The sequence below is a fragment of the Schistocerca serialis genome, chromosome 5 (assembly GCF_023864345.2).
Source record: "Schistocerca serialis cubense isolate TAMUIC-IGC-003099 chromosome 5, iqSchSeri2.2, whole genome shotgun sequence".
Taxonomy (NCBI): domain Eukaryota; kingdom Metazoa; phylum Arthropoda; class Insecta; order Orthoptera; family Acrididae; genus Schistocerca; species Schistocerca serialis.
The window spans coordinates 755505136-755521621 of NC_064642.1; the positions used below are offsets into that span (position 1 = coordinate 755505136).

General features: G+C 39.0%; 1 protein-coding gene across 1 annotated transcript; it reads right to left on the minus strand.

Moving 5' to 3' along the window:
* Positions 1-470: 470 nt before the first annotated feature.
* On the minus strand, positions 471-16228 carry LOC126480671 (LETM1 domain-containing protein 1). Its single transcript, XM_050103894.1, has 5 exons — positions 15979-16228; positions 15495-15845; positions 10085-10373; positions 971-1117; positions 471-896 (listed from the first exon to the last, which is right to left on the minus strand). The coding sequence occupies exons 1-5, from the start codon at positions 16047-16049 to the stop codon at positions 720-722; spliced, it is 1035 nt and encodes a 344-aa protein (XP_049959851.1). The 5' UTR covers positions 16050-16228; the 3' UTR covers positions 471-719.
* Between the last annotated feature and the right edge of the window lie 258 nt (positions 16229-16486).

Below are 16486 nucleotides of genomic sequence, written 5' to 3' on the forward strand. Positions count from 1 at the left end.
GCCAAGTGCAGAAACAAGGAAAATAAAAACTTCATTTTCATTAAACTGTATCAGTATACAACAATTCAGACAGTTTTATTTGGGGAGGGGTACATTTTTTTTGTCTTAAGAACTTTTTTAAGAAAAGAACACTGCCTCTTTGAATGTAATTCTGTTTTGAAGAGCTGGCTGTATCTGTGCATCAAAAAACTTAAATTATAGAACTAAGCGACACACATGCCTAATTAAAATATGAAAAATGTGTTACTATTATGTGCAGCATATTGTCAAAACCAAAGCTTGAAAGTCAACCTGCTGCTCACAAGGTTAAAGCTGTGGTTTCCACGACTATGGAATACACACTGTTTGTTTATACATATATTTCAAATCTCATACCAACAAGCTTTTTTTAACTGTTTTCATAATGTCATTTTCATTTTATCGTGGCAATTTATACCACTTTGGAAGAGTAAAATAAATTTCAGTGAGCAGAAATTTCAAAATTCTTTATTAGTTTCGATAATACAGTATGGTGAAAAAATAAACATAGATTGTTCAAGCTTTTCCATAATATTATTAGTGTTAGAATGATCATTGTAATAAATCCCACATGGCATCAGCTACCTTGCCTGGGCTCTGTCTCAGCATTCACTTATCAGAAGGTGGAAATTTGAAGAAATGCCTGTCAATTTACATACCAAATTTAAGAGAGGGTACAGAGCCAAATTTCAAATGGAGACTCAATATATAAGTGCCCAGTTACCGGGCTGATTGTATGCCAGCAGAATAGGGCAATGTAGCAAAAGTGACAAACTGTTTTCATCCACGTGCTTTGAGACTACAATCCAGTTATTTATCCATTCTATCAAATCATCTTCCTTCACATTAACAGGATTTAATCCACGGAGGAAACAAGCCTGTTGAAAGTCAACTCAGTAAGATGCTTGATACAAAACACAGTATGTTACACCTTTAAATACAAGTATCATACCCATCTCAGCTGGTCATGGCTCATTGCTTTCACTCCACCTTCCCTCAAAATTGCCATATCCATTTCGTGTATGATTCGAGCTCGATCAGATAACCGGTACCTGCGTCGCCATCCAACATGCATGCCATGCATTTTAAGAAGATGTCTCTGGAACAAAACAGTGAACTGAATCTATCTTCTGCCTTTTTTTTAAGACACTCAACAAATGAAACAATTATAATAATTATGATAAGCACCCTCCCCCCAAAAATGCACACGGATGTGTGTGGTAAAGAATTAGTTTCTTGTCTCGAACATTATGGAAATCTGTTTAGAAGCTACCCTCTTCTTAATTTTCTGCTTGATTCAGTGAGTGTAATAAAAAAAATTGTAAAACAGCACTGGCTGCTCTTTTCAAGGAATGTGTGGTAAAAAATGTCAGGCTATAGTGGGTCCATGGTGAGTCCTAACAATTACTACTTTCACTTTTGGCAACTTTTAGAACTTTTTACCATGAGTCAGACATTTAACTATAGGTTACCCAACAGGCAAATTAGTTTGCCCACTGGTTCAGTCCACTCAGAAACAGGTGTAGCTGATGTGGAGTAGTAGTTGGATTGGAGACTGTTAGAGAATGAATCCATAAATAAAGATCTTCTGACCAGCATGTAGAGGTAGTACATTATTGCAAATTTGTAATCTATTAAATGTTACACTGTTGTTTTAATCTTCAGGCTGAACATAATTTTGATGCAGCTCTCCATGCTGTTCTATCCTGTGCACGGCTCTTCATCTTCAAATAACTATTGCAACCTACATCATTCTGAATCTGCTTACTGTGTTTTCATCTCTTGGTATCCCTTGAAAGATTTTTTACCACCCTCCCCCTTCCCACTCCACACTTTCCTCTAATAATAAATTAGTGATTCCTTGACATCTCAGAATGTGTCCTATCAACAAATCCCTTCTTTTAGTCAAGTTGTGCCAAAAAATTTTCTCCAATTTTATTGAACTTTCTCATTAATTACAGGCTAGCTATCTACAGGATTCCTCTGTAGCACCACATCTCAAAAGCTTCTATCCTCTTCTTGTCTGAACAGTTAATTGTCCACTTTTCACCTCCATATAAGGCTATGCGCCTTCAGGAAAGGCTTCCTAACACTCAAATTTATATTTGACATTAAGAAAATTTTCTGCTTCAGAAATACTTTTCTTGCCATTGCCAGTCTACATTTTATATCCTCTCTACTTCAGCCATCGTGTTACTTTGTTGCCCAAGTCACAAAACTCATCTGCTACTTTAAGAGTTTTATTTCCTAATCTAATTCCCTCAGCATCACCTGGTTTAATTCTACTACATTCCATTATCTTTGTTTTACTTTTGTTGATATTCATCTTATATCCTCCTTTCAAGACACTCTCCAAGTCTTTTGCTGTTCCTGACAAAATTACAATGTCCTCACAAAACCTCAAAGTTTTTATTTGCCCTGCATTTTACTCCTACTGCCTTCAAAATTTCAGAAAGAGTATTCCACTCAACACCGTCAAAAGCTTTCTCTTTAATTCTACAAATGTTATAAATGTAAGGTCTGCCTTTCCTTAGCCTATCTTCTAATAGAGATCACAGGGTCAGTATTGCCTCGTGTGGTCCAACATTATCCCAGAATCCAAACCAATCTTCCCAGAGGCCAGCTTCTACCAGTTTTTCTATTTTTCTGTAGAGAATTTGTGTTAGTATTTTGCAACCATGGCTTATGAAACTGATGGTCTGGTAATATTCACACCTGTCTACACCTGCTTTCTTTTACATTCTTCTTGGAGTCTGAGGATATTTTGCCTGGCTCATACATCGTGCAAACCAGATGGAATAGTTTTGCCATGGATGGCTCTCCCAAGGTAATCAGAATGTCGTCTACTCCATAAGGCTTCTTTCAACTTAAGTCTTTCACTGCTCTATCAAATTGTCCTTGCATATCGTATCTACCATCTCATCTATGTCCTCTTGCTTTTCTATAATGCTGCCTCATGTTCATCTCCTTGTATAGAAGCTCTGTATACTCCCATCTTTAAGCTTTCCCTTCATAGTTTAGTAATAGTTTTCCATCTGAGCTCTTGCAGCTGCTTCTGTTTTCTTCTTTAATTTTCCTATAGCTAGTATAGGTCTTTTCTCAAGTCATACATGCTTCTAATTCCTTACACATGTCATATGGCCATTCATGCTTAGCCATTTTTTTAATGTTTGTATTTATTTTCAACTTCTTCCTCCTGTCATCGATTAAATTCAATATGTCCTGTGATATCCAATGGTTTCTACAAGGCCTTGTCTTTTTACCTATTTAATCCTCCACTACCTTCACTAATTTCATCTCTTGAAGCTACCCATTGGTCTTCAACTGTAGCAATTATACCACATTTTGCTATTGATAACTGAATAATCTCAGCGGCAAGGATTTTGCTATTGATAACTGAATAATCTCAGCGGCAAGGAGGAAGATAAGGAAACAGCCGGGCAGTCAACTGGATGATGCATTCACGAATATGAACTCAATATGGAGGGTTCTGTACACATGCATGTGTAATCAAAGGATTTGTTGTTAATAACCAGTACACTAATTTAAAGGTACAAGAGGACTCACTGTAGTATGTTCTAAATCCGGTATGTATCTCTAAAATACTACCACACAATTTCAACAGATCTCTGGCAGCACTCCAAAGTATATGTTTGTAGATGCTGCTACCCATCAGCTAAGACTACATAAAGATGCATATTCCCAGTCTGGAAAATCCTGGTACTCCCAAATGTTTGCAGGAATCGTCTTGCATGTTGCTGCTCTTCAAGTAGCCCCATACAGAATTACTGGATAGTTGGTTTGAGCACCACGATGCTTTAATATGCACTGAGATTGTTTGCCCATATCTCCATGACTACACAACAAATCACAAAGGGTCAAGGCCTGCTTTTACACACAGATTTTCCATTCAATTAGGAACATACAGACAGCCTGTTCCTACAAATAACATACAAATTTGATAGAGTTATTGCAGGTAATTACTGTTATGTTTGAAACACACACCAATGAAGCATCATTCAGACATATACTTCTGGGTTATATGGCCATGGTCCATGGAATTCTTCTATTCCTAATGTTTCGTTCAATACTAAGTTGGACATCTTCAGAGGTGTGGCTGGTCCTGCTGAGTCCTGCCGACTGTCAGCAGGACCAGCCATACCTCTGAAGATGTCCAACGTAGTATTGGACGAAACGTTAGGAATAGAAGAATTCCATGGACCACGGCCATATAACCCTGAAGAATTATCAACAACAGCACCATCCAGTTGTGAAAGCCTTCATTGTATGATTCAGATATATAGTTCCAAAACAACAGAAACAAACTTCTCCTAACATGACTGCTATACTTTCATATCATAGCCGTGGTGGCTAGAAACTGAATGTGCACGGGCTTCTGTAAACAGTCCATCTGCCTAATTTATCTCATCATACATTCTTTTATTTTGTTCATCACTTGCGGAGCAAATAGAAATATCAACTTGTACTGCTTGGGCAGATATTAGACAAAAAGCTACCCTGGCTATGAGAATGCATTCACAATGCTGTTCATAGTAACTTACTTGCATTCCTATTTTCTTACTCACTGTTAAGACTTACTTCTGTATTATTCCTATTTGCTTCAGTATAGATAATCCTGGCCTCACCTGCTGCTCCTGCCACCAAGCTTCACTAATTCCCTGTGTATGCAACTTCCATTAATTCCATTCTCTATCCTACGTTCCTGATCGAGCGAGGTAACACCGCACATACTGACCATTAAGGCACGTAGTCAAAAGTTTTAATTATCACACCAAAAAAATAAAGCTATGAAATAATTTTCTTTGTTTGTTCAGAGGTGTGTACATAGTCCAGGTACACAGTGAAATCCACAGGCCACAGTAACACAGCACACCATTAGACGAGCCAAAAGATAATGGCAGAGCCCATCGATCAAGTACAGTATCACATGATAATATGTTTTCTTCATTTGAAGAGCAACAAAGCTAAAATAATCCATGCTGAATTAGTGGAAGTGTACAACAACAATGCATCACTATGACACAGTGGACAGGTGGCACAGATGCATCCAGTGAGATTGAACAATTCTGAATTATAAAGACCAAACTAGCAGGCCACATTTCTGTGAAGAACCGGGAATTGTTACGATGCGGACGCCCCAGTGCTCAAAGACTGGTGTATCACAATCGAAGTGATAGTGGAAAAACTGTCATGGACTGGTTTTCAAAATCTTGCACGACATTTTAAATACAGCCTGCCAGAATCTGTTCACACAGATTCAAAACAGACAACTCAATCAAAGCAGCAGTGGAAATTCTGTTGTCTCAGGCCAATCTTCTTTAGCTATCTAATCACCAAGCACGCGAGCTAGATGTATCACAATGACTCCAAGATGAAGCGAAACAAAAACTTAAGACACGAATTCATCACTGCAAAAAAAAGGCAAAGACCAGATCATCATTGGGCACGGTGAAGATAATTGATTTTTGAGATTTTTTAAGGTGTGGTGATAACCAATTACACTCTTAAGAGGGCAAACTGTCAGAGGATAGGATGGCTACTCAAATTTTGACACCAGAAGGTGTAAAAGGGTGGGTCAAATCTAAAAACTGGAAAAACAAAGGGATAAAAGAGCGGTCTTTGCCCAGGGAAGTGGCCATGGGTCCCAGACACAGAAAACGCGGAGAGAGGCCCCAACCACGCCCACCGTGACCCTGCTCCAGGAGGAATGCAAAATATTATAACGGAAAATAAAAACCACTTTCGCGAAAGAAACTGAGGACCAGTTTCAACCATCTGCGAATCATCTGCTAATATTAAGACAAGGAATTGGGAAGGCTATACTAGTATCAAAAGATGGGGACATTCCACCAATATTTGGGAGATCAACAGTCTGGATCCAAAACCACATTGTGAGGGTGGCTAGTTACACAAAGGAGAACAATGGATGGACCTAGCATGACCGACAAGTAGATGGCATACGACAGAAACAAAAATAACTACTAATAATGCTGCTGAGTTCAGTCACACAGCATGTACTCTGCATTTTTACTGTAAGCTGATTTTAAGCCTTAGATGCATTGTCTTATGAGTCAAAGGCATTGTTAATATTTAAACACATGTGCATTATGTGGAAGATCTGTAAAGATAGTTAATAAAATGTACTGATTTCTGGTCAATTAAACAGCATCAACCATTTCGTTCCTTTTGATCTCTCCCCTCACCATACCTGCCATTGAAAAGAAGAATTCCTTGAAACCTCCCAACACAGTGACAGAATATTTTATGTATCTTATTGTTTCATCCTCCTCAAGTTCCATTTGCAAATAGTACACAAGATGAACAACTGTTGGCAGATCTTTTAATACAGGTAATTTTCGCCTCACAAACATTAGTACATGCTCAATAGTAAGTGCCTGATGGCCTGAAGTTATTAACAATTGTAATGTAAAAGGAATGAACCATTGCATAGCAGCAACAGAATCTATCATTCTTTACCTTTGCCACTCCTGCATGGCGGCTGTAAATCTCTATGTACACATATCGATTAATGATATAAAAAGAATCTCAAGGCAAACGAGGCCTTGAGCACTTCACCTATTACTGTTTCTATTCCATGAAAGGGACGCGGACTTGCTGCATTCCACAATCTGTGTTTGATAATTTGTGCAAAATAGTCTGTAAATGTGCAAATTGTCTTCTCTATCAGAAAACATATATTTTTATATAATTAATTACAAGCAGGCACCATCAAGAGGACATTAATCTCAAGTATTGCCTGTGATGTGCAAAGCTTTTGTTAATATGCACCAGCTATTGTAACTGTAATATAAAAAGGTATGTAGCATTAAAAAATGTGTTATATATGAAGTGTGCTTATTTACACAAATAATCCTTAAGTATCTCCATCTCCTCATTATTTGAATGTTAATCATTTTATCTCTAGAAATTATGATCATGCTGATGGACCAAACGCAGCATTGATGCAGGTGGAACATAATTTTTCCTATCATTTCTGAAACAATCATTTTCAAATTTGTAGTGTTGATTTCTTTTAAAGTCAATAAATCTTTTTGTCCGTTAATGTCGATCCTGATATGACTGCATCGCGGTCATGAAAACGTGCAGAAATGACAATGTTCCTTCCAACCAATCTCAAATAAATTAATTTGCTGCTCCATGTCCAAAGAATGTCAGGTATTTAGTGACTTGTTACTATAAGATAATTCAATCAATCTCTGATTCCATCGCCAAGTTACACACAAAACATCTTTATATCTTCAACATACAATCTCTGTCTAGGGCTAAATTTCTCCGATTTTATTGTCATCGTCATTTCACAACAGAAAATAACATTTTGTTCATAATACTCTTAAGTTCGGCAGTAGGCTTCTCTGTGTATACCACTGGAGTTACCATACTAATTTCAAACATATCTAAGCTGCCTGACTGTAAAGGTCAAGAGAAACTTCAATCAACTATATTTAGTAATTTTTTACTGCATTGGTTTATATTTTTTACTTAACTTATCTCATCCTCTACTACCATTATAACATGAATTCTAATTTGATAATTTCTTGCATTTAAGCTTTACTAATGCATCCTTAACCGGTACCCACAAACATGAAATTTAACATAATTAATCTTACAAATGTAAAATTGTTGATAATATAATTTAAACAGATAGATAAAAAATCTACGCACCAAGTGGCGTTAGGGGAAAACACACACACACACACACACACACACACACACACACACACACACAACAGGATTTAACTATTACAAGCTTTCAGTGCCAATGGGCCCTCCTTCTGGCAGAAGAGTTAAAGGGGAAGGAAGAGGGATCAAGGAAAAGGACTGGAGAGCTGTATAGACAGAGGTACAGTTCAAAAAAGTCTGAACTTCAGACCAGGGAAGACTTACTGGACGGGATGAGAAGGAAAGACCAATTGTTGGGGACTGCACTGGACGGGATTTGAAACCTGAGAGCTTAAAGGTGGAAGACACGGTAATACGCCAAACAGAATACTACTAAAACTTCGTGCATGAGTTAATAAGAGTGGGTATGGCAAAAAATAGACGAGTCAGAAAATGAAAGATGTAGGAAACTAAAATGGAGTGAAGAAAGAAGTAGCTACTGTGAATAAATGCTGAAACGCAAGGAGTTAACGCAAAATAACGCCAGGCAGGTGGCGAGAACCAAGGACATGTAGTGCTAGTTTTCACCTGCGGAGTTCTGAGAAACTGGTGTCTGGGGGAAGAATCCAGATGGCGTGAGTGGTGAAACAAGCACTGTGGTCATGGCTTTTGTGTACAGCATGCTCCGCAACAAGATATTGTGTGTTGGCTGTATACCCCTTCTGCATACGCCCATTCATCCTGACTGACAACTGGGTGGTAGTCATGCCAATGTAAAAGCCCGAACAGTGTTTACGTAACAGCTGGTATGTAACGTGTTGTTCCGCAGGTGGCTCTCCCTTTCATAGTATATGTTATGCCAGTTACAGGGCTGGAACAGATGGTGGTAGGGGGGGTGCATAGGGCAAATCTTGCAGTGGGGATGGTCAGAGGGGTACAAAGCCATAGGGTAGGGAGATGGGTGCAAAAGAAACATAGGGTCTGACAAGAATGTTGCAGAGATTGGGAGAGCAACGAAAAGCTATTCCAGACGTGGTGGGCAAAATCTCAGACAGAACGCATCTCATTTCAGGGCACAATTTTAGGAAGTCATGGCCTTGTCAAAGTAGCTAATTGATACATTAAAGACCAGAATAATACCGGGTGACAAGTGGTGCGCTCCGAAGTTGTTTTCTGGAGGGATCAGCAGTACCAGGATTGGATGCAATGGCCTGGGAAATCTGCTTTTGAACTAGGCTGCTGGGATAATTATGTCCAGTGAAGGCTGAATTGAGGGTGGTGGTGTGTTGCTGTAAAGAGTCTGCATCCAAACAAATACATTTGTCTTGAATGCCAAGGCTGTATGGGAGGGAACGTTTGACATGGAAAGGAATGCAACTGTCAAAATGTAAGTAATGTTGTTTGTTGGTAGGTCTGATGTGGACAAAAGTGTGTAGCTGGCTACAGTGAGGATGAAATCAACATGTTCCCTCCCATACAGCCACCTTTGAAATGACACATTACATACCAGCTGTTAAGTAAGCACTGTTTGGCCATTTACATTGGCAGGACTACCACCCAGTTATCAGTCAGGATGAATGGACATAGGCAGAGGGTATATAAAGGCAACACACAATATCATGTTGCAGAGCATGCTGTACACGACAGCCATTACAATGGTGCCCGTCTCACTTCACGCGCCATCTGGATTCTTCCCCCAGGCACCAGTTTCTCAGAACTCTGTATGTGGGAACCAGCACAACATGTCCTTGGTTCTTGCCACCCGTCTGCCCTTAATTTATGTTAATTCCTTCAGTCTCAGCATTTATTCACAGTAACTACTCCTTTCTTCACTCCATTTTAGTTTCCTACATCTTTCATTTTCTGACTCGTCTATTTTTTGCCGTCCCCCCTCCCACCTCTCTTATATACAATGTACTTAGCTTTACAGTCTTATCAACTCTTGCACAATGTTTTAGAAGTAATCTCTGTCTTGCACATTACCCTGTCTTCCACCTTTAAGCTCTCAGGTTTCAAACCTCATACGGTGTAGTCTCCAACAATCGGTCTTTCCTTCTCATCCCATCTGATAAGTCTCCCCTGACCTGGGGTTCTGTGTGACTTTTCTGAACCGTATCCCTTCTCCTATAGCCCTCCAGTCCTTTTCCTTCACCCCTCTTCCTTCCCCTTCAACTCTTCTGCCAGAAGAATGAGCCAGTGGCTCCAAAAGCTTTTAATAGCTAAATCCTTTTGTGTGGGTGTGTTCCCCTGCTGCCGCTTAGTGAGCAGAATTTTCATCTATCCGTTTACATTAAATGTAAAATTGTGTAATTTATAAACTCAAATAACAATACCAACAGTAGTTCTGCTACTAATTTTAACCAACTTCTTTCACAACTTATCCTAATTCCACATAAGAATACAATCCATGAATTGTCATACTTACAACGTGACCAGTATAGAGATACAGGATGTGGTATGGGTGTCCTTTAAATAAGTCAATGCACTTCACAATATCCTCGGTTTTTGGATGCACACCGCTTCCTATTAAACTTAAAATCCTTGCCCACGGTTTGTGTAAGGATTCATCTTCTATATTGTCCAACTGTGCCTGCAAAGCTCGGAACACTGGTCGACAGTGGTATAAACGTGACCGAAGATTATGAACATCAAATTCCACACGCTGCTGAATGGTCCAGAAATGAGAGCACAGCAGTTGTCGAGGGAACAGGTATCTAGACATTCAGTAAACATTTTAACACTGGAAATAAATTGTACGTAAAGCCCAGGATGTACAATGCTGATGACAATGTCATCAAAATGCTTAATGAATTTTATATCACTAGTTACCATCAGCCAAGTGTGAAATGGATATTACATGGACAGAAATAATTTATATTTCACTTAGATATTCTAAACATCTGAGATTACATGACTTACACTAAAAAAGCATGTATCAAACTAATAAATTTTAAGAAGTAGGATAGGAGGGCACGTGTTTGCCAACTGTTGATGAGCACAACTACAGGAGATCAAACGGAAAAAAAATAGAACTTCAGACTTTCAGAAATTTGAAGTAGATTCTTCACTAGGTGAAAGTGGCACACCAAAACTTGGACCAAGCGAAGGAAAAATGTACAATTGTTACAGGAAAATGAAGTATGTTGGAATTCTTATATCACACAAAATAATAATAATAACCATAATAGATTCAGACACTAGGTTATTGACAATGAGCCACAAGCCAACTGCACTTGTCTCTCACACAATTATGCAAATAAATCCACTATTTTGCACTCATACCAAAAAACCACTGTGGATTAATACTTTTGCAGTTGATATTTGATTGTAGTCTCCCCCCCCCCCCCCCTCTCCTCCAACTCCCAATTTCCTGCGGTTCTCCCTAATTTGCAATGTTTATTTTATGAATTTGTACAATTCTGCATTTCATGTTTATATTTTCATGCCATGGCTACATGCTATATTATTGCTCGACAAATGGAACTGATGTTTGTGTAGCATCTTAGGGCATAATATGACATCACTGGTCAAAGCCAATAGGGAACATCAAACCATCTGGTTTATCCAGTCATTCCATCTCTCGTAATTTTGCAGTTTTCTCATGTGAATTTTTGTTTTGATATGAAAAGCCTGACAAAAAAAAGTGAAGCACCCACAAGATATGGTCAGATGGCAATATAACTTTGTACATGTACACGTCACAGGTGGATACGAAAATGAGAGTTGCAATTCTCTTTAACAGGTACAATGGCTACCACAGAGCATTAGTATTGTTACCAGGCCCAGTACGGTATACAAGGTGCATGAACAGGGTCATATGTTGAGTGATCACTGTGAAGAACACGGAGACACTGCGTGCTTGTAGATGTTATCAACACCTGATGAAGTTTGGAAGGGACCTCATTGTGGATCTCTACTTGGCCAGCTGGTTGAATCGTACAATATCCAGATTTATGGGGCATTCGGATCATTGGCCTGATGTCAGACCAGATGGGAACATATGGGCAGGCATATTCATTGTCACAGTTCTGGTCGACCTTGTCTGACTATCACAAGAGGACCACCATATTGTACACTGAGCACATTGTAATCCCTTCACACTTGTTCCTGTCATCTGAGAAAAAGTAATAGATTCCTACAACACTGAGTGCTGCACCGTAGCTCAGACACTAGCAGCAGACGGACTAGTAAATTATGTTCCCATGTGTAGGCTGCCATTAACACAACACAAGTGGCTGTTTGGAGTGGTACTGCTGATGAGTGGCATCGCGTTCTGTTCAGTGATGAATCGTGGTTCTGCATTACTCCTGATGACCATTCTCAACGAGTATGGCAATGGCCTTGGGAGAAGTTCTACTCTTCCAGTGTACTGGAGAGACACAGCAGTGATACTCTGGCATCATGATGTGGGGAGCCATTGGGTATGACTTCAGATCATAGCTGGTAATGACTGAGGGAACTCTGACAGCACACGGTACATAAGAGACAACCTGCATCATCTTTTCTATCCTATTCTGCATCCGTAAAACAATGTATGTTTTCCCTGTGAATACTAAGGCTAGACAGGGAATCCAAATCACCATCAGATACTAAATCCTCACGAGTTACTTGTCATGCAACAGTATTGTTTTCAACATGACGTGACAATTCTCATCCACACATAGCAAATGTGTGTATGAGATGTCTGCACAATACCGAGGTATTCCCATGGCTTGTAAAATCCCCAGATCCGTCCCTGACAGAATGTGTGTGACCAGCATAGATGTCAACTTGGTCCCAGTGCCAGTATCCAGATTATCAAGGGCCAGTTAGAGCAGCTGTGTGGCAGCTTACTTTAAGATAGGATACAACGGCTTTATGACAGCTTTGCCAACCAAACCGATGCACGAATTCGGGCCAGAGGGGTTGCAACGTCACATTGATAAGTGGGCTCAAGTTCTTTGTAAATCTGATTCACTTTTGTAACCACTGAAATAATATCAAATACCATCTCAACCCATGAAGTTTGACATGGGGGAAAAAAAAAAAAAAAAAAAAAAAAAAAAAGATTCTTCCAAAAGCTAGTGAAGCCTTCATTCATCTTTGTGTGCCTGTTGCAACTCAGCAATTCTGCTATTTGGTGTAAATTTTTACGTTTTGCCAGAATTTCCCATATTGTATTTAAAAGTTTACTTGACTACTAGTATTATTCAGAGGAAATAGCTACCACATTTCTGACAGCAGAGGCCTTATGTCTTCACCTGAGACTAACACTTGGCATGCAGCTTTACAGTTCATTGCCTTGTAGATAACATGAATTTTCAATTCTTGAATCAAGATATTCATACAATTTGTAGGAGGAGTAGGCTACATAATGGGACACGCATTTAATTTCCTTTTAATAATTCCCAATTTATTGCTTTACATAAGGTAGGAGCTAGATGAATGACATTGGTCCAGAGTGCATGATTCAACTCTGAACTTTTTTTGGGGGGGAAAAAAGTCAATATGAAAAACATTAGTGTCTTGCGCTGTGAAAGTACAAATCAAATTTCAGCAGAAGCTTACTTTTATTACTAACAATAAGTATTGAAGAGTAATTTTAAATGTGCTTAGAAGTGAGTATAAGAATTCCAGCATCTTTAGATATTAATGGCTACAGGGCCAGGACCAATGCTAGCCAGGGCACTCCACCTCCAATAAGATACATAGATTAATAATGCATTCTTTTCATACAGATTAAAATAACCAATAAGAAACGGGGCAACATATTTTGAGCACCAAAAATGGAACTACTTGATATTCTTAATGGGTGGATTTAAAATTGCCATCACTACGTCTTTGGTATTTTCTCTGCCTTTTTGGAATGAAGGCTTTGGTGACAAACACATCAACTGTCCAACTCAATGTTTATGTTAGGTTGGGAAGGTGACAGACTGTGTGAGCTGACAAAATCAACACGTGTTGTCATATGAGGAAAAACAATGACAGTTACTGAATACTTCAAAAAGTACTTATTTCAGCTGTATATCACATGTCATAAAATAATTTTTACAGTTGTGGAGAACATTCCAATTAATTTTAGGCTTATGACTGCTGCTTTTCCAAATATGTTGCACATTCCATGTTCAAGTCAATATCTGGCACAACTGAAACAACTTACTGCCACAAAACATACTGTCTGACTGCTGCATTCTTATTGCGTATTTACAACCAGCTGTTGGCACCCCCCCCCCCCCCTCCCTTTTCTGTTACACTTTGAGAAGTGCTGACACCACGAAAATAATCATCTCTGATCTAAACTCTGCTGGATGCTAACACACTGGCCTCACCTACGCCCTCCACATGAATCCCGAACAAAATTACATTCTGCTGGAATATGAAAATCATCTAGCAGCAAGTTTTTTCTACTTGTCACCTTAACTTGCTGCCAACATTATATACGTGTGAAATACTTGAGGACTTAACGGAGAGGTTTTCCGGTGATTTTCATAAATCGCTTCAGTCAAATGCCTGAAAGAGCACGGCTAATCTCCTTCCCTAATCTGATGGGACCAATGACCTCGCTGTTTGGATCCCTCTCCCAAATCAACCAACCAACAAACTTTGGGGAGATGCCATTTGGTTCCTCCTGAGAGATTTCAAAGTCTAACACTTCTGCAGGTAACTCCTCTTCATATTCATCTGACAGCATAAGTGGGACATCAGTCGCCTTTTCTAATTTATGGCTTCTAGTCCAGTGGTAATTTTATTTTGGTAACACTTACCATCTCATTCATGAGCCCCCCCCCCCTTTTTTGGGGCTATCAGAGGCTCCAATTAAAGCCCACCACAGTGACCCGATAGCTAAAGGGTGGACACAATGATGTTACAAATGAACATGAAGGTACTTATGTAACCATGTCAATCTGTACCGCACATCTGAAGTGAAAGACGAAATGATGGTGGTAAGTGGCTTTGATTAATGAAAAATATTCATCATTAATTTTAATCTCCTGCGGCAGACCTCTAAATTCTTTCCGGACTGGAAAGTAATTCACAGAAATCCAGTTTGCAAAGTATGCATAAATGTCCAAACAATGCATACCATTAAAAAGATCTACACTCTGTTAACTTACTATGTTATTTCAGCACTGATTTCGAGTCTCCTCTGATATGTTAGTGCCTGAATATTTTGGCAATTTACTGCACTGCACTCAGTAAGTACTCCTCATATACTGAGGTATTATGGGAACTGCTCTTTACTATCAGGAGCAGATACATGGAGTGGATGGCTAATGTAACATAGCCAAAAGTGCAATTGGATACCAAGGAATGGAGTAGAGGGCTGATATAAAAGGACAAACAGCTAAAAACATCACATGCAGCTTAGAAGGATTGCAAGGTATGTTGGTATTAAAATATTGAGCCAGATGGCACTACCACCCAGCTGAACACTTCATTCCCCTATCTTCATGTATTGGATGATTCTGATATATGTGTGAAACATAAATACACTTTCCGCAAGATAAGCTTTGAAAATGTCCTGTCAAAAATTCTAGTGATTTGCAGATTGTGCATGTAGGTACAATGTATCTATCAAGTGCATAGGGAAGTATCTAAATGTGATATATTAGGCCTATACTAATGGAAACAAGCAAACTACAGTACCCACATTCATACATCCACTATCAAAATTTCACACACAATGATTGATTCACATGGCGGCTTCAAATTTCATTTGTAGCAAAATTAATACTCCAAATGTCTTCATTATAACTCAAAGCAGGTAATTAATGTGGACTTCCGTTCAGAGTTAAGACTTCACACAAAATATGCTGACAGACAACCAAGTGCAAGAGACATGATATACTTACACCATTGGCAAAACTATATAATTTGTAAAAGGCAAAACGGATAGAAAGAGCATTGGAGCAACTTTCACTATGTCTTTCTTCATCTTGTGATACAATTCAAGTTCACCTCGACTTAAAAGTGCGCGATCTCTCAAAGCGGTATGTATCTGCATTGAGATCTGAAAGAATGACTTCAAGTCTCTGTAGAAATCCTTAATTCCGGCAGTAAATATCCTGTACGTACGTAGAGCCGCGGGGAACTTCTTCTCCAAAAGCGTCTCATAGCCTTGAACAAATTGCATGTAGCGCGAAAGTGCATATCGTCGTATTTTATTAATTTCTTTCTGTGACGTCGTAGTTTTCTGACTGCATCTGCGAAAACATTGATTGTTAGAAGTTAATGTGACACATGCTCACCTACATCTGGCACAATGCTATGTGTTTTCTCTCGTTTATCTACGCAGTATCATTAGTTGATCATGCTTACTATATGAATTAATCGTACCTACGAATACAATGTCGAGTTATGCTGCAACTTGTTATTAAACTCCTGCCAATATAACTTAAAGAAATCATCTTCGGTATTCAGATCAAAGAAATTAAAAATCAAATAATCTCAAAACAGCAAAATATTGTTGTATTTCAGACTGTCACTATTTATTTCCGTCCATCAACAATATCACGAATACGCATTTGTTTGAATACTTCCTCCCCATCTTCGATAGCAGCATAGCACGCACTGAGGACAGAATCGACAAGGATGTTCGACTATCGTTGGAACTGCGATACTAGATTTGATTTCACATTCCGCACCATAGAGTATAAATATCTATGCAGTGAGCATTCCAATGAGCGGAAACGGTATTCTGACCGTAACATCTTCTGCATCTCAGGTCACGTGATTTTGAGACAGCGCATTTTAGCCCGTATAGTGCTTAGCGTATTTCGAATGTTATTACTTCGCTGATACAAATAGATCGCCTTCAGAAGTACCGTGAAACTTTGTATACGGG